This window comes from Nasonia vitripennis, chromosome 4, assembly GCF_009193385.2.
Source record: "Nasonia vitripennis strain AsymCx chromosome 4, Nvit_psr_1.1, whole genome shotgun sequence".
NCBI classification, from domain to species: Eukaryota; Metazoa; Arthropoda; class Insecta; order Hymenoptera; family Pteromalidae; genus Nasonia; species Nasonia vitripennis.
In genome coordinates this window covers 10,344,619-10,363,166 of record NC_045760.1, presented here as the reverse complement: position 1 = coordinate 10,363,166, position 18,548 = coordinate 10,344,619, and the positions used below count along the sequence as shown (strand labels likewise).

General features: G+C 34.3%; 1 protein-coding gene across 4 annotated transcripts in view; it reads right to left on the bottom strand.

Annotated features, from left to right (window-relative positions):
- The window catches only part of LOC100118148 (adenylate cyclase type 2), a 57,998-nt gene continuing 39,450 nt past the window's right edge, over positions 1–18,548 (bottom strand). For 3 of the 4 annotated variants that reach the window (XM_031928704.1, XM_031928706.1, XM_032599924.1), the window contains 14 exons: positions 18,407–18,518; positions 11,060–11,187; positions 10,085–10,243; positions 9,565–9,697; positions 9,139–9,206; positions 8,589–8,694; positions 8,410–8,468; positions 7,854–8,024; positions 6,665–6,932; positions 6,198–6,361; positions 5,864–6,101; positions 2,054–2,308; positions 1,849–1,969; positions 1,493–1,758 (listed from right to left, as the gene is read on the bottom strand). In XM_031928704.1, coding sequence (XP_031784564.1) covers positions 1,493–1,758; positions 1,849–1,969; positions 2,054–2,308; positions 5,864–6,101; positions 6,198–6,361; positions 6,665–6,932; positions 7,854–8,024; positions 8,410–8,468; positions 8,589–8,694; positions 9,139–9,206; positions 9,565–9,697; positions 10,085–10,243; positions 11,060–11,187; positions 18,407–18,518 — 2,248 coding nt within the window. Of the gene's footprint in view, positions 1,759–1,848; positions 1,970–2,053; positions 2,309–5,863; positions 6,102–6,197; positions 6,362–6,664; positions 6,933–7,853; positions 8,025–8,409; positions 8,469–8,588; positions 8,695–9,138; positions 9,207–9,564; positions 9,698–10,084; positions 10,244–11,059; positions 11,188–18,406; positions 18,519–18,548 lie in introns of all 4 variants that reach the window. The other variant, XM_031928705.2, reaches the window with a different exon arrangement.

The following is an 18,548-nucleotide window of genomic DNA, read 5'->3' as shown; positions in this document are numbered from 1 at the left end:
TAAAAAATAAATTATGACTTTATTCAGTTTTTTCAAAGTAGACTAGTCGTTTTTATAAACTTTTGCGATCGTATTGTTTGTAAGCTTAACAAATGAAATTTTTTGATTTTATTACACCGATACTATATAAGATCAAAGTTTGATGTTATTAGTACAATTCAGCAGTAGTGTTTGTCATTGGTTTTGCATGACGTTACACTATTTTGATACAGATTACAGTATAATGTAAGACTAGTAAATTCTTTTGAGAGTATTATTATAGTTTTGACTATTCTTATAAAGTTTTTGTAAATAAGTGAACGCCACTGCTCGATTTATAACATACAAAAACTTTATATCTTAAAAAAAATGTATCACTTGTAATGCAGCTTGAAACTATCAGATTTTTAATCCACGAAAATAGCATGTGGTATTTTCATCTGTATATAAAAGTTAGACAATTTTAAACTAAACAGCTATGCTTTTTATGCTTTAGAACCTAAATATCATAAACTTTGAACGGAAATATTTTTCTATGGTTAACAAACGAAATGTAATATTTAATTTTATCGCTTTTAGTAAATATTGATAAGAGTTTCACAGAATCACATTGATAAATGAACAAGCATTTTCAATATTCAAATATAATGAGTGTAAAAAGATTATGAAAGTATTTGCTAAGACTATTGTATATTATGTTTGATGATATAGAATGACGTTTCATAAACCCTCAAAATTGTTTTACAATAGAAATAATATTTATAAAAGTATGCATCTTCAAGGTCGAGAACTAAGGTAAAAAGGTTTTAAATTACAAATGTCGTCAATTTATTATATCATTAATAGGAAAATACTTAGTTTAAGATATAACTGTCATATTCAATATTATTTTGTGTGTACATTTTTATGCCTATAACAAACTATTATTCAGGTATATCTATTTTACATTATCAAATGTTAATGAGTCAATCTGTTGGAGCAAAACAAGGACATCTTTTTGATTAAAAACTGGTGATGTATCTTATATATCGGTATGAGAAATCAATTTATACTTTACATATATGCCTATACACCAAACTATCTTTACGGTTCTCATGATTGTACTGTAATTATACACATATAGTACATGATTTTTAATTTACATAGTTCTTTTTTAGACATTTTAGTTACGATAACACGACCTGTGTGTCTTATTCGAAAATTTACAGATTAGGCCATTAATAATATGCATATGTTTTTGATTCGTTGTCTTGCATTGGATCAAATTTAAACTATTACTGTTTATAAGTGAATGGTTACTTTTGCTATAACTTGCAAAAATAACTGACTTTTTCTAATTAAATCCTAAAAAAAACTCTAGATAACTATTATACCAAAGAATATGAGAAATTTATTAATTTTACAAAATCTGTCCTTACATTTAAATGCATCAAGCCAGAAGCTACCTCCAACAAAAATGCTTTGTTTTTTCCCCCATAAGATAAGGAAATCCCCTAAACAAATCGAATGTGGCCTAGTAATTGTCTTCCTTGTTGTCGAAAGGAGTCTTGACAAAGTAGGTGGTGAGAGTACCTTTGCCTTTGACATAGGTGGGCCCTCGACAGATGAGCTCATAGCCGGCGTTCCTGAGAATTTTAGCAGTATCCTCGGTCACCTGGATCTTACCCATTTCGCCGCAACTGTCCATGCGCGAGGCCACGTTTACCGTGTTGCCCCAGATATCGTACTGAGGCTTCTGCGCGCCGACTACTCCCGCGATCACGGGTCCGTGATTAAGTCCTTGAATAAATTTTGAAAGTGATGTTTCTCTTTGGATAAACTTCTTCGAGTGTGAATGCATGTTATTTTAATTTGTGAAAATCTACTGACCTATTCTTAATTTAAATCGCTGAAAGGATTCTCGGTTGATTTGATCCAGCAAGGTCGTAAGAGAAATGGCAAATTCAACCAGTACTATGACATTGTGTTCTCGTTGTTTGGTAAGATCGATCTGAAATGAATATCCAGGATACAATTTGTGAAAAATAATCTTTTTGAAATAATATTCGTGGTTTCAATATAAAAAAATTATTACTAGTCCGTCACCGTCTTCTTTTCCTGGACTCAGACCGCAAGCAAGCATATAAGTACTACCAATGGTCTTGATCTTTTCGATACTGGAGTATTTGGGTTTCAGCAGTAATTTGTCAAAGTCGCAGATTATCTCGTTGAGTAGCCGCAGGCACTCGAGTCCCTGCTTGTTAATGTCAGTTTCGTCGTAGAACTCCTTGTAATTTGGAATCGAGGCGAACATTACGGCGATACTGTTGTAGCTTTCGTGGTACAGATCCTGGTTAAAAAAAAACAAAAAACTTTTTCATTTATTATATTTATATTTATCACTGCGTAGTATAGGAGCTACCTGAGAAGGATTGATTTTACTGAGCTTTAATGTTATTTTTTATTTTATATTTATAGAAATGAAAACTTATTGCTTTATATTTAAATTTATATTATTTTATTGATTTAAAAGAACTCGAACTGGCTTTTTACGTTTGTTGATTTTTCTTTTATTTGCTTAAGCGTTATTGCAAAATTTACTTCGTATTCCAATGTAAATAAAAAATGCAGACTCAAAAACGGTTATAAGCTTCGTTATGCAATAACAAAAATCAATAAAATAGATTGTGAAGTGAAATCTGACATTTTTTTGAATGCAGTTTTTTGAACATAAGAATCGTGACAACTGCGAGTATGCAAGAAATACATTGTTCACACAAAATTCAAACATGCTTGACTTTATTCAGGGGGTTCATTCTTTATGTGCTAATTAATATGAAACGAGATATTTTCTTTGGTATTTTTTATAACATCTATTTTTCACAAATTTTCGCATTAACATTGGAAGGAAAAACGTGTTTAAAATTAATTCAAGATGACGTAAGCCATGTAACGGTATGTATTTCACTTAATTAGAATTAAGTAACTTAATACGTACACGATACAAGTATTGTATAAGTAGTCCTTTACAGCATAGCGTGTATTAGCGCCCAAGCGTATACCGAGTATGTTAGAAGCCGCGTTATTGGATACAACTTATGATACGACTATCGTACTCAGTTTTGATTAATGCCTTACACATTTTTATGGTGTTCCATATTCCATATATAAAAAAGTCATGACCGGATGAAGTGAAGCCAAGAATGCGTCAATATGATTGGCTCATGTAGTGCGCATGCGTCAAAAGTATCGTTAGAATTTTTTGATTTGTTTTTGATTTCTAAAATTGATTCTAATATTAAAAATGTAATATAATACTATAATACATATCAAATTATAATGTGTATTATAATATTCTAGAGACATTCTACTCTCGAGACTATTCTATTCTCGAGACATAACCTTAAAATTTTAAAAGGAAGTTGGCGACAAAACCGCGGCAATTTTGAAATTTATATGAGCGTGAAATGAATCATATATTGTAAAGTTTGATATATTTCCGTGATAGAAAACAAATATTAAAAATATCAATCAAGTATTTATATTCCATTTAATAAGTTAATGAAATAATTGTCTACTACACTGCGCCAAGTCTAGTATCTGTATATATTTGACGTTATTTTGGTTGAGCTTTTTAGGTTTCAATTTTTAATCATTGTTTTTCTGAAAGACGAAATGAAATCATCTCCATTTCTAATCAAAATATTAAACATTATACAAACGAAGGAAAAGGAAATCATATCAATATTATTAATAGTTTTGATATACAAGTATTTGAAACATTGGAAAAATTCAAAATTACGAAAAGTATATATGAATTTGCGGATAATGAAGTTTTATTTAAAGTTCGCCCAGCAGGCGGATTTATTTTAAAAGAAATAAGCTTTCAAAATTTAGCTGATACTCTACACAAATTAAATTTTTCTATTTGGTGGAATGTTTATGGCTTTTTTCTTATTCAAAAAACAAATGAATTCGATAGCTGTAATAAAGCTTACGACTATTTAAGAGTACTTTGGGATGTAAACATTCTTCATGCTATATTTTTATGTTCCGATTCACATTCTAATATTCAAATTTACACGTTCAATCCATACGGTGTGAATGGTCCAACAACTTGGACTCCTACTAAAAGTTATGTATAAGAAAATGGGCATCCATTGACGTTATTCAAGCGACTTAACAATTTTCGAGGTAAACACATATTCAATAACAGTTTTAACTTATTTAACAATCGTTTTTTACAAATGAGTTTACATTTTATAGATGATTCAACTTCGATTTGCAAGGAACTAGACTATGATAAGACTTGCTCATTATCAGGGTATCCCATTAATATTTGTGTTGTTCATTACTTTTATGATTCGAAAATTTAAGATTCGTATAAAATAAAAGGCATATGTGGTCTAATAATAAAAGAATTATGGACAACTTTAAATATTACATTACAAGTAACAAATGTACCGGATGATTTCGTAGTAGACAGCGAAGGTATTCCAATCGGATCATCATTAATCAATGTTCTCAATGGAAAATACGACATGCACGGGGCCTTTGATTATGCACGAAACTTTTGGCGAAGCGAACTCAACTTGTATATCCAGTCTGGAATGTGTTATATTATCAACAAAAAAATGATGACGCTCGGCGAATTTATTCCTTTCTTATTTTCACTAAATAGTATTTTCACTATTTTTTGTATTTACATAAGCATCGTTATTTTTTTCACTTTATCGTTAAAATTAAACGTCGCCGAAATAGCAATGGATATCTTGCGAGGTGCTGTAGGTGTTGCTATGATGTAAAATCCAGAAAGGATTCTTAGAAGAGTGTTGTTCATATATTTTGTGGTTATTCTTATGATATTCAATTCTTTTTTTCAAAGTGAGCTAAGCTCTTTGATCGTGGCTACGCCACAACTAAAAATAGAAACAGCTGAAGACATGTTAAATCTTGATTATAAGGTATATGCAACTAATTATACTCGTCAATATTTTCGTTCATCTGTACTTTATAATCGAATACACAATACTGATAGTTTAAATACTTGCGTAAACTCAATGAAATATGATACAAAAATTAGTTGTGCGGATGATTGTGAAATGATTCAAAGTACAATAGCTTTACCTAATAAACTTCTTATGACAAAGGACGTACAGCTTCAACAGTATTTTGTATATCTTTTACCAAATGATTATGCGCTTCTTCCACGGATTCGCAATATTTACAACAAACTGTATGAATACGGGATGATTAAATTTCTTAACAACATATATGACGTTACAGTTATTAGACAATTAAACATAGCTAATGAAAATACGTTGAAAAATGTTTCTCTTCGCGATATAGAATCTGCGTTATATTGCTTCTTACTACTTGGCTTGCTTTTTGGAGTTATTGTTATTGCTATTGAAATTTGCTTATCTCTTGTTCAAAGATACAAGCATTCATATGATTTTCGAACCATGAGACAAGGGCCATATTGATTGTTGATATCATTTTAATGAATAGCTACACGTATAAAAATTGCAAAGTATATTCATATTCATCATAGTCAATTTAAAAGAAAATTGTGACTATTCCATGTTGACAGCTGTGGTCAATTATTTTTTCCAATTGAGTATTAGTGAAAATATACAGGATTATATGTATTATACTAATAATGTTATTGATTAAAGGAATGCTACGAAATGTGGCATGCAAATATAGCAACTGATTTTCCACTTTTGCTATATTTCGTAATTTTTGTAACAAATCATGTTAATTAAATCATAGAATATAATAGTTGTATTGTGATTGAAAAGTGTTATAAAGTGTACATTTTCTATGTCAATAAATCATTGCATTATTTAAAGTTGAAGAATATTACTTTAATTATTAATAGCAATTAATATACTTCAATTACCTGGTTTTCTCTGGTCGCTAAGAAATGTCCGGCAACATGAGCCGGTAGAATATTTTCAAGGAGAATCTTATTTATGCCTCTCATTGTTTCTACTTCGTCCTGTTCAACTTTCAGCTTGTTTTTCCAAAGAAAATCTGTACGCGACGTGTATTCGATTCTGCGGTCGAGCACATGTAGAACTAAACCGACCAAAGCTAACAGAAAACCGATTTGGACTAGGTAGTGTACTTTGAAAAATCTAAAAAAGTATACATTTATTTAGTATGCCATCAAAAAGTTAAATTAAAGTTTTTGGCAGATCAAAGAAAAGAGATAAGATGAAATGCACTCTTACTCGTTTCTAGGATCATAGTAGTAATCCTGGATAACCTGGCACTGTGAAAATATGCCGAGAAGCGTGAGAATCGAGATGATCATTACTGAGAGCTTAAGCAGTGATCCTACCCTCAGATGCGTCCAAGCTACAATTAGAGCGATAGCCGCACACTCTACGTACATCTGTGACAAAAATCAGAAGCGTTTAACATTTAGGTAGTTTCAAATGTGTTAAATATCGGCAACAAATTTTGAGAGAAAGAATATAAAATATAGGTAACTGCAACGGTGTTTTTTTTTTTTTTTTAATAAGGCTATATACGTGTAAAAACTTATTGAATTTTGTTCGCTTGATTACTGTTTTTACTTTAATAAACGCCACCAATAAGATTTATTTAAGTTAAAAATACTTCAACACAAAGAGACACTTTATATGATTTCAAATACTTATTATCTTTTAAAAAGTGATTGTAAATAAAATTTTACCGGTGCCATGCTCTTTTCCCAATTAGGATTGACGTCTACGAGACTGACAACGGATGAGGCAACCGCGAGCACAGCCGTGATTAGGTAGACTGATATCCGGATACCGCGGCTGAGTAGGACTCGTTCTTCACCGATGCTGCTACTGCTGACGATGTGGCTGTCGTTCGATGAGCGTCCTTTGCCGTTTCGGCTCGCCAGCCACGAGATCGCTGACAGCATTGACAGACAGAGCAGACCTGCACCAAAGCAGCCGTAGATGGTTATATTCCTATCGAAAGCATGAAAATCAGAATTAGATATAATTAACATTAAGTATTTTCAATTAATGCTTAGTTTATACCTAAACAATTTAATTTTCTTCAGAATATAGATACATCCTTACTAGCTTTATAAGCTAAATTAATCCAATTAGCTGCCTAGTATTACACCAGAATTGGCAAGTTCATGATACTTTTTTACTACAACTAAATTGGAAGTTTTAGATCTCGACCAATTTCCAATTTTAATAGAAGCATTACACAAACATTAACTATTTTCATCTATTTATTGACTCAGTAAAATTTTATTGAATCGCACAATTTTTTAAATAGCTTCTCAAAATGTATTATATAGTTCGTTTAAATTCCTATAAAAATGTTGTGTTATCTATGTCTATAGAATATTCTATGACGCCAGAACGTGTGTTTAAGATATTTTTTCACTGGTTTTATTGGTTGTAAAATTTTTTATAGATCGTTAAGTCTTATTTTGCTACCCTGACCTTCCATATTCCATTGCATTAGGGGACCGCAGTACTTCTGAAATATTTACTGCGGATAAAAATGGTATTCATAAGTTTTTCCCCATGACAAATACGCATTTTTGATTTTTATCACTTTTTATATTCGCTTTTTCAGATGCCATTAAAGAGTTAGTAAAATTACTGATACCTAAGAAAAATCTTTTTTATAAATGTTTAGTTATAATACTTAGTCACTCGCACATCCGCCTGACCAAACCCGTGTTTTTCTACTTGCTATAAAAGAATCCACCCACTCAATGACATTGTCTTACTTTCATTGTTGCATATTGAAATATAAAAATATCTCTTATTCGTGACAATATTCAGGCGGAGATCAGTGTAAAGCCGGATTTGTACAAAAACTAGTCTACTTCGTGGACTCTATAAGAGGTTCGTATTTGCACTCACCCGGGCATATAGACCGTCTGCACGAAGAACATGATCAGGTAGAGGAGAGTTGAGACGAGGACATACCAAGGATATTGTTCATCCCTTTGTTCACGATACTGATGCTCCTGGCCTGTGTCCTTGAACCAGTAAGTCAGACTCGACATACCCTCGCGTCGTCCACACCATTGTCTGGGACAACAGTCAAAATCCGTTATTCGTATTGTTATTATCACTGACAAGTTTATTATTATTCTTGTTTTTTTTTTTAAATTCTGATTTATATACATTTACTATTGATTTTATGTACGGAAACTTTTTTTGTTTAATGCATATTGCATAATAAGAAGCTTACACATTCTAGTATTTTATAGTTATTCTCATCCTACAAGAAATTCTTCTTCACGTCAAAGCTTTAAAGCCAGTGGCACGTGAGGAAAATGTATAAGATAGCAAGCAAGTATACTTTTCTTGGTCAACTTTAAAAATTCATCTAAAGAATCTAAATCGACTCGTCTTGCAAATCTACGATGCAAACATACAGCCATAGATATGTATTTATACGTTTACTACTTACTTAACATCGAAGCACGTGGAGTTGTTATTCAGCAGGTTAGACTCGATCATCGCTATACTCTACAAACATTTTTATTTGTACATCGTGTATTTATTGACGTCTCGATAAAAAGGTTGAAAATAGGTAAAAAGTGCCAGTGTAAACGATGAGAGTAAGAAGGTCATATGATATATACTTACGGTTAGGCCAATGTTCTTGGCAAGAGTAGCTTCAGCGATGTTGGCGAAGGGTTTGTCGGCGCCCCAGCATTCCACGTACTTTGTCATTTTGCTGCTCGGCCTTGATCTGAGAAAAATTCATTTTTCAAACTAGGAAACTCAATTTCTATAGAAACATTTTTAAAACTTCTTATTATTGATCGCAAATAGTTTTGAAGTTATTTGATCAACTGTTAAATAATCAAGTAATTGTTGACCACCGAAATTGATAATAATTTAGGCAACAAACGATCAAATAGCAAATTTGGCATTTACTATTCCAGAGACATCGATTCTTTATATTTAATTATCAAGATCAGATTGACCAACAATGAACAAAACCATTATCAGTAAATATTTCCATACAGTTACGTATTGCTTTATAAACAATAGAAGAGCTGTTGAAACATTATATCTTCTATTAAAATCCAATAGATCATAAAAATAAATAGTTAAAAAATTTACGAAAATACCGTGAACATTCAGGATACATTTACAAAAGTTTATACATGACAAAGAAAGTTTGCGTTACCTGGAGGGTATTGGACCGGGACCTCGGTTTAGCTTGCCGTTCTCTAGTTCGCCGTCTTCCTTGTTTTTCTGCGGTCGAAATACTATAGAATTAGTAGCGCCCAGTTGGTACAAGTGCGAGAAATTCACTTGAATTGAATTAATTTCTAAAGCGGTTTTGCAATGCATTTATAGAGTAGACGAATCATGTTTTTTGTGACCTTTTGGGAGCGTATGTATAATGGTAAATTAGTTTACTTTATTCTTTTACTTTAATTCATGGTACACAAATTATTTTCATCATCAGTGCTGACCGATACTTATTGCTTTGAATTGAGCAGCAAAGTGTGTCAAGAAACTCGAGACCCAATTCTGTTTCGTTCTTTAAACCGCCATGTTCGATTAGTTAGTTAGATTTCAATACAGGATATATATCCGTATAATGTACCTTAGGAGGAATGATGAGGAAAGTTTCAACTTTGTGCTCTGCCAAGTACGCTTCGCGTGAACCTCCGTTTCCGGGCTCCACTTCGAAACGATCGCCGAGCTGCAGTAGCGTTGCTTTCGTCACGTGAACTTTTCTATGAATTTATTTAATTTCTAAGTTATTATTATTGTTAATTTTTTTTCAAGAAAGTTTCAATATTTTAAAACATAAGTATATTGGTGTCCGAAAAATCTAAATGAACATCTGATAATAATGTCATAATGACGCTTGTTATTATTTTAAAACTGAAGAAATTTTCTTTATCACAGTGAATTGTAAAATAAATCAATTTCCTATAATACACTTCGTAAACTAATGGGAACGACGCTATACTATAGGTTAAACTACCTTGCGCATATCGTCATGCACTGTGCCTCGTATTTTGCGCTTGACGTGCGACGTATATGTGTATGTATTATGTAGCGACGCATTGAGGCCAAATTAAAGGGGGGACGCTTTATGCGTAGGTGCCAATACTAACCCGGGCAGACCACCACTCTCCATGTGATTAGCGAGAGTGACATCGTCGCTCCAGACGTCGAATTGCCATTTCCGTAGTCCGAGCACTCCACACAAGACGTTTCCGGTGTGGATGCCGATTCTCATGTCGACGTTGAAGCCCGTAGCCTCGCGCACGAATCTGTAAACACGCACATTTCGACCATGAGTGCTTAAACCTTGATGCTTCGATATGCTTTTATTCTGTTGATTATACACGTTGGTATTATGGAGAGAATGGTCCTATTGAGGATGATTGAAATTATCGATTGCAATACATGTGTGCACCTCCGTTGAATTATGATTTTTCAAAAATAGTTTATAACATCGAATTGTAATTTAATGCACGTATTTGATGAAGGTTTTGCACTAACTTGAAAAAATAAGGATTAGAAAAAAAGTTATCGATTCATTTAAGACCTCGGCTGTGGGATAAGAGATAAGAAATCTCCCGATGCTGTGCGCATTTTAAAGCGCACTTTAAGGTAGAGCTTCCTCCATATAGCTCTCTTGTAATTATTGAACGTCGCATTCTTTGTGTAAATTATGAGCCTGGCTTTACTTAATCGAAATCTCTTACGCTTAACCCAATTTTATGATTAATTTTTTTTCCATAAACAAATTATGGTACGTAATAAAGTACTAAACATTCTTATAAGAATTTATTGAGAATTTCATTTTTTTTATTAATAAACTTTCCAATTTTTTTAGCATATTTATTTTATTCATTAGCAATCTCAAAAATTAGAGGAGCTAAATAAAATTGTCGAAGTAACCGTGCTGCAACTTTTTATAGCTAACTTCTCAATTCGATTTGCATTTTAAAAAAAGAAGAGTTTCGTTACAAGCTAAATTCTCGTGGAGATATTCGCAACAAATGCGAAACATTTCCAAATTAAACCATCCGTTATATACGTGGTATTTACATTGCTTGATAGTACAATTTTGTTTGCATTACCGAATAGCTTCAATCATCTGCAGTCCCATGTTGACGCAATTGTAGGCGTGATTTGGGCGCGACACAGGAAGTCCCGAGACGCAGTAGTAACAATCACCGAGGATCTTTATCCTCATGCATTGATTGTCCTGAAACAAATTTGAAAAGAAAACACTATACTTCCAACAAAGTTTTGAACCAATTTTTTGCGCATTGTTCTATAGTTTTTTTTTCATTCTCGCTATATTATTCAGTTTTTCCAGGAGAATAGAGCGAGAAAATTTGCCCTGAGCAACCCGTGGCCTATTACGAAACGATTTTACGATCGACGCTTTGCTCAATCTCTTGATGCCATTAACTTTTGTTGCAACGAGTCATTCGTTAAGTTTCTCAATGAGGCGAGACACTGCAACTTTTGTTTTTGCTCGGTGGCATTAGGAAAGTAATACTGACTCGTATAAGGTAATGCTTTCATAGTATGAAATTTAATTAACAAGATCTCGTTTAGGACAGCGACTGTCTAGGTGACGCAGTATGCTTTCCAATAAGTGTTTTTCATCTCTTTACGTCACTTTTAACAGTATGGTAAAAAAACTCTAGTAATCGAATATCTGCTAAACAAATACACAGTTAAACAGTAATATCTATTTGCATTTAGGAACACAGTATCCCTGCACATTTTGCACGAAAGTTTTCAATCGTAAGCCTTGCAACTATTGTTCCTAAAGTACCACGAGGAGCTGCAGGACTTCGGAATATTACACCTCTACGGGTATGCATGCCATCGTCTTCAAACAATGACGCCCTGAAAGGAGCTTCCATGCACGCAATATTATCTCTTGTGAATAACTCGAGCAGAAAGTTTTTCTTTCCTCTTACCTTCCCCTTTAGATCGCGCGCAAACATTTGAATTTTGGCCTTATTCGTAAACTGCTTCAGCTTCTAACTGTGGTTTTATTTTAAAGCAATCTTTTTATATTATTATTAAAAGCTATAATTTCTGTGATAGTGCAACACTTAATTATCGGTGGATAATATATTGAGTACACAAGCAATACCGGTATGTGTGCCACAAAGCTGCGGGAGAGAAATTTAATTGAGAACCCAGGTATATAAATACTGCTCAACCGTTAATTTTCAGCCAAAAGCAAGAATTGTATATGACAAAGACATTTACCGCTCATTTATCCTGACACTTAAATACAAAGGACTTGATTTTCGTCAAGGTCCTGTCAATACTCTACTTCTGCTTGATTCCCAAATCTTTCTCAGCATCTAACACCCGTTATGTACACTTTCTATCTCTCCTATATAGCCGAACAATAACCCATCTGGACACCAGCGCATTGACAGGATTATGTGCGCATAAGCGCAATTTGAGCAAAGTAAGCTGTTGCTCTTGCGCCTCCCTTTCATTGTTTATATACATGCGCATACGTATCGGGTGTGTGCTTGTATGTATACGGGTATAGATATACAATACGGCAGGGCACAGGTGAGCGACGTGCGCCCCTATATAGGCGGCTGCATTAGCTGCATCATCGATTGCTGGTCTGCTAAAGCCCGCCGCTTGGCGTCTAATGCACGCACGCTCGATTGCGAATAGAACGGGACTCGGAGCTACCGCACATCCTTGCGGAGCCTGCACGCCGCCTGACGCGTGGGTATTAGGGCTTACGCTATATCGTGTGTGTGACTCTAATAAGAATTTTTCGGCAAAGGAATTGCCAATTAGAATCGATACTTTCATAGTACATCACGATGCATGTGACCTAAGTAGCACTTTTTTGCACGGCGTGAGGTTAGGGCCCGAGCGTAGCGAGAAGTGTTACTTGGGTAACGAGTATCGTATAGAATTTTATAGCACAGCCTACCTAAGCCCGCTGTCACGCCTATTCGTGTCATAAGCAGTCCTATTTTGCACAGTGAGGTTAGCGCATGAGCGTAGCGAGTGAGATAAACACGGTGCAAAAAAGGACTACTTGGGTCATGGATAGGCGTGACTTAAGTGTGGGCTTAGGTCACACTGTGCTATTATGGATTTTGAAAAACCGCTAAATGTCTTTTGATTATGTTTTCAAATTTTTCGTTGATTTATTGTCAATTAAAAACATCATTTTGATGTGTATTAGACCAATTAAAGTATACATCGATTTCAGTATCATCACTAAGAATAAAAAGTTCATCCTTGTCAGCAATACTTGTTTTAGGTGAAATGTTTGATTAACGGTTTCAAAAGATCTCGTAGATTAAATACTTTTGCTATTTACTTTACGGATGATATCCATACATATATATGCGTACTCATCAGAAAACATCGTTCTAATTTGTAGTAGAACGCATTTCTATATGAATGTATAATCGCTGCATTCAGGCGATTACATATCTATCCAGAAATCAAGTAGATTATATTTGCGGCATTGCTATTATCAGCGTAACATTTCATCTTTCATGTTTCAGGTCCGGACTTTCCCAAGTATGCTATCCATCTGGATGACCAACAGCATCGCCAACAGCGGTGACGACACCCCTGCAATTTTCTCCGCGGTCTTTGTCATCACAGGCCTCAGAAAAAAAAACGCAGGATGAAATTGTTGATTCCTAATTTCTTTCACGGGCTTCGTGGACCTCGGTCTTCGGTTCTACTCGTTCGCGGGTTCGGAGGGTTCTCTGAAGTTCTGAAGTGCGTGAAGGAAATGAGGGATGGGAGAGCGTCATCGTTTACGATTTGGGAATCCGTGATAAGTAAGAAATATTTCTTTATTTTTATTATTTATATAATTAAAAACATATTAAGCGTGAATTAAGTTAACTATAATGAATATTACTAATACTGGTGATAGTTGGCTTATTACGGCAAAGTTAGTTGATGATAATCCTCTATTTGAATACACATTTTAATATTAACGTATATAAATCATTGCATGTAGGTATTCAATAATGCATATGCCAGTCGAATGTGTGGGAATAACTAATCAACCCTTGTACACCTGTTTAGAATTTATTCATCGCACCTATATATTAAAACATTATTTGGAGTAAAATAAAAAAATTAGTCGGCGTGTGAGTCACCATTTCCCTTACCATCTCGACACGACAAACATCCTATAACAACAAATGCCGAGCAATCGGATTGCACAAAAAAAAACTGACCCCTCTACATTATTTGCCCTCTTCTCGCCTCATGCTCCAGTTTGAAAATTTCTCGCATCCCTCCCTTCTCCACGTCCCAGTGGACGCTATACGTGTCCCGGTAACCGGTGCTTGCATTATTCCCTGCGCACCATAAATTCCGATCTACACGAGCCGTTGTAAAACCCATTGGCGAGGACGACGCGCGCACACACACCGTGATATCAGTTTAAAGGTGGAAACGACGCTTCCTTTTATGCTCTGCCTCTGTGAGTGTGTAAATATATATTTTTTCTGTTTCGGTTTTTATTTCCTTTTTTGGTTTTCCGAATGAAGTCTGTCACTTCGAAATTTTTTTGATAAAAGAAAGAGTTTATTGGTCGGATCGTAAGGTAGTTGGCTTTAAGAGCAGATTGGGAGTGGAATATTGTTTAATTAAAATTTTGGTCAAAGATATTGGATGGCAGGTGCATGTAAAGTTAACGCTGCGTAATTATGATTGTAAAATATTACGATTTCCCGTTATCATCTGGTACAAAAATGAAGTAATTTTCCAGGAATTGCAAAATTAATGGAAACTTAGATTTGAAAAGTTTTTTATAAGTTTTCAAAAGTAATCTGATTAAATTTTGTAATTTGTGTCCTATAAATTGAAGAATGTGCGCAGTAGTGATGCATCGGGTATGGTCAGACGTCCAAAGCTTGAATTCTTTTAGCATTTATGTATAACGCAAGTTTTTATTAGCAAAAAATTTGTCATGATATTTTTAATAAATCTCGTCTACACTAACGTCTACCATTTTTTCTTTTATTGCTGTTATATTATTACTGGAAATCTGTCGATGTATGTATGTCTTATATGAATACCCTACGCCTACGTCGTCTACCTCAAAATAATAACACTATATTTAAGATATGAATGGGCATCTGTATATAATAGATAATACGTATATCCGCTTAAAAATTCCATTGTATAAAATTGCACCCTGCACCTGAACGCTCATTTATAAAACCTAGCTTCTTTTTCTGCTTCAGATGGTCATTTTTCTCGTAAATTTTTTCGCGTGCTTTACCAACAAGGTATGCGTATATTTGTAAAGAAAGAATCGACAGTTTTTTGCTTTTACTTTGCGATCGTTTTATTATTATTATTATTTTGAAACAGCACTGTCATTGTTGTAGGAAACGTGGAAAATATTTATTCAACAAATCAATTTGTAAGCAGGGTACGAAAAATACAAAAAATTTTCCTCGTCTTTCTGTTGTATATTTTTTATAAAACAGCCTTTAAACGTAAAGTAGTTACAAGCCATACAGCTACAAATAGAAAAAAAATTACAAATCAAAAAATGTTTAAAACAATTTATAAGAAATATTACATTCTTTGAATCAAAAAGAATTTATGAAACAAATATAGTAATAAGCGTATGCAGACCATTTTGGTTACTTATGAAATGTTTCGTCGACGATGCGATCGTTGGAGCGAGTAACGTTGATTTAATGGAACTTGCTTTACGACTATGTGTCTATCAAGCCCAAATGGCATGAATGGTCACATTTAAAGATTTTTATGACTCACACTGGCGAGCATGTGAAAGTGATATCGTTTTTATATGGCGAATAGCCCTTTTTTTGCTTGTCACTTTTTGGAGGGTCCTCTTTTATTGAAATTCTAGTTGATCTGTAGTTTTTTCGCAGTGAAAAGAATATCCGTTACTGTGCGTGACATCAGAAATCAAAGTTTATACGGTAGATTAGAAAATGCATACGGGGAGTTGGAAAATTATTTTAAGTCATTGTCTTCGATTAAATTCTACTTTGAAAAGTAAACCCTTATTAGTTATATCATAATTTAATAGTATCAAACATTATCGATCAAAAGTCACAATTTTTAGAATATCATATTTCGAGTAATCGTTGAATATTCATGTCTTTAAATTTCATTTCAAAATCGTAAGTTCGTACAGAAATCAAAATTCTATTATCAACGCGTCAGCAGCGGGTACGGCGAAATAAAATTCCGATTCCAACTCGAATAGACAGAGAGAAGATGCGAAAAATTTCACGCTGCGTTCGCATCAAAATCTCACTTCACGACGAGTAACAAAAAGTGCAAATGCATCGTCGACACATAACGAAAATAAAGGAGGACGAAGGGGATTCATTTCGATCGCGCGTATTTCATGCGACGGAGCGCTTTGGCTCTTCCTTTCAATTCCACAAATGCTTTCGTATAAAGCTTATTCCATGATCGGAAGCTTATTTTTTCAGGATTTTTGGAATTTCGGAATCCAATAATCAATGTCATTGTCTCTTATTCATTCAAATTGCATTGTGAAGTGAATATTAAAAATTCTATAGCTGTGTTCCTATAATTTTTTACAAAGATTCTCCTATAAGTCTTATTTTACTCTGAAAAATTACGTACACTCACGAAGATTGAGCTCGCAAAGTAATATGCCAGCGAATGCTTCAATGAATTTTCAAAAATGTTTCAAGGTGTATAGGCAAGGGAAAATGTTCTGAGATGCAGTGCGCGTTCGTAAACTTTGAGAAGTTCGATATCGCGCGATGGGCCAATTTGATATTATCGTACGTATGCAGTAGGATATGATGAACGCTGTATCGAGAAAATAAGAGAAAATGCGGAACCTGTCTTTTTTATTAGAAACATTCGCAAGGATTGCTTCGGATTTTTCAGAGTAAAACAAGTATTGTACTAAAATGTTTTATAGCTAATAATTGCAGTTGTCACTGATAGAGTAATAAATACTATTATAAATTTAGATATAGTTTACAAATAAAGTAGAACTTAATTTATGAATAACTGCGCAATTATAACAGTTTACCGAATGATAGTTTAATATTTAATCTGAAAGCGTATTGTATACGAATAGGCTGGTGTTCGCGTATTATACGTCTCCGCATAAAATATGTATCACGGTTTGATTCTCGCGCCTCTTGATGACGAGTTAATTATGGCGCGCCAAGAAAAGAAAGAGCGCATGCGTAAGCCCTTCTGCGGTCTGAGATCGATTAGTGCGCGCGAGAGCGTCAGATTCGTTTCGGCATCGATCGAGAGCAGTGTGATCCGAAGCCTAGCCTCTATTCTCGTGTAGTTTTTGTATTGTGCCTGTAGTAATCGCTGTAATTTGAATTATATTTGTTAGTGAATCACTCGCGTGTGATTCCTCCCTTATTTCTATAATTTGTGTAAATAAAGTGCCTGTAATTCGATTATCTACTGCGTAAGTTAAATTAGATAATAAGTTTTGACTTTTGTATTTTATGCTTGCATAAATTCATTAATTTACTTGATAAATAAATAATTTCTATTTCACTAGCTTGCTCAGGCTTTTCCCTCTGTTCCGTGAGGGTTTTTATGCCTAAGCAAGTTACTGTTTATATTTAGTTTAACCGCGAAATTGTTGCATTTTTTATTTAAGAACCCGACTACTCATTCCTTTTCCCACTTCCTTCATAAATGTAATTTGACTGTTTTCAGCTGGAGATATTCCGAAAGAAGTATATAGGCTGGCTTTAGCTTTTCTATGCAGCCTATTCTTTTTTCAGAGGCGTTGGAGTTCAACCCGGCCTTCGAGCGCGCAAGTTGGAATTTCCAGTGATAATATACAATTTCATCGATTTTAACGAGCCTCGCGAGCGCAAGTGCTGCGCATGCACTTGTTGCTCATGCTTGCCTGGCGCGTTGCATCTGTTTATTTGACTACATGTGAATTAAGAGGTTGAGGTTATTCGTGAGTCACGAGTGGGCGCCACCTATACTTTGCCGAATTATGCATACGCATAAATTCCTCATTAAAGTATTGAATGATCTTGTAACCTACATTTCCATGTTAAAATCGTTTTCATAAAAATGCTCGCGAAAGTTGCTAATCGTATAGTAATCGTATTATCCGTGCATTTGAAGAGAAAATGAGAATTCTCGCCAAGGTATAACAATTTTACGTTTATGACGCCTAAAAATACGTTTGCGCTCGTTTCGTTATAATTAACTCTGCATCAATTAGTGTAATGTTATTGCCTCGCGCGACATTGTTATTCTTGTAATTTATACGCGTATCCGAAAAAGTTTTACGATCGAGTTAATTTTGAGATTAATTGCCACTTGAAAAATGGTGAAAATCAATGTCCAGAAAATGAATCACCCCAACTGACCTCAATTCGTCAATCCCATTTGTTTGCATACCATTAGAGATGAAAAAAGGTACTGACCTGGGCAATTTGGTCGAAGCGTCCGAAGAGCTCGTTGAGCGTCTTGACCAGATCCGATGCAGACAGCTGCTCCGACAGTGGCGTGAAGTTTACTATGTCCGCATAGAGAATACTAGGGTGAACAGAGAGAACAGAGTGAAAA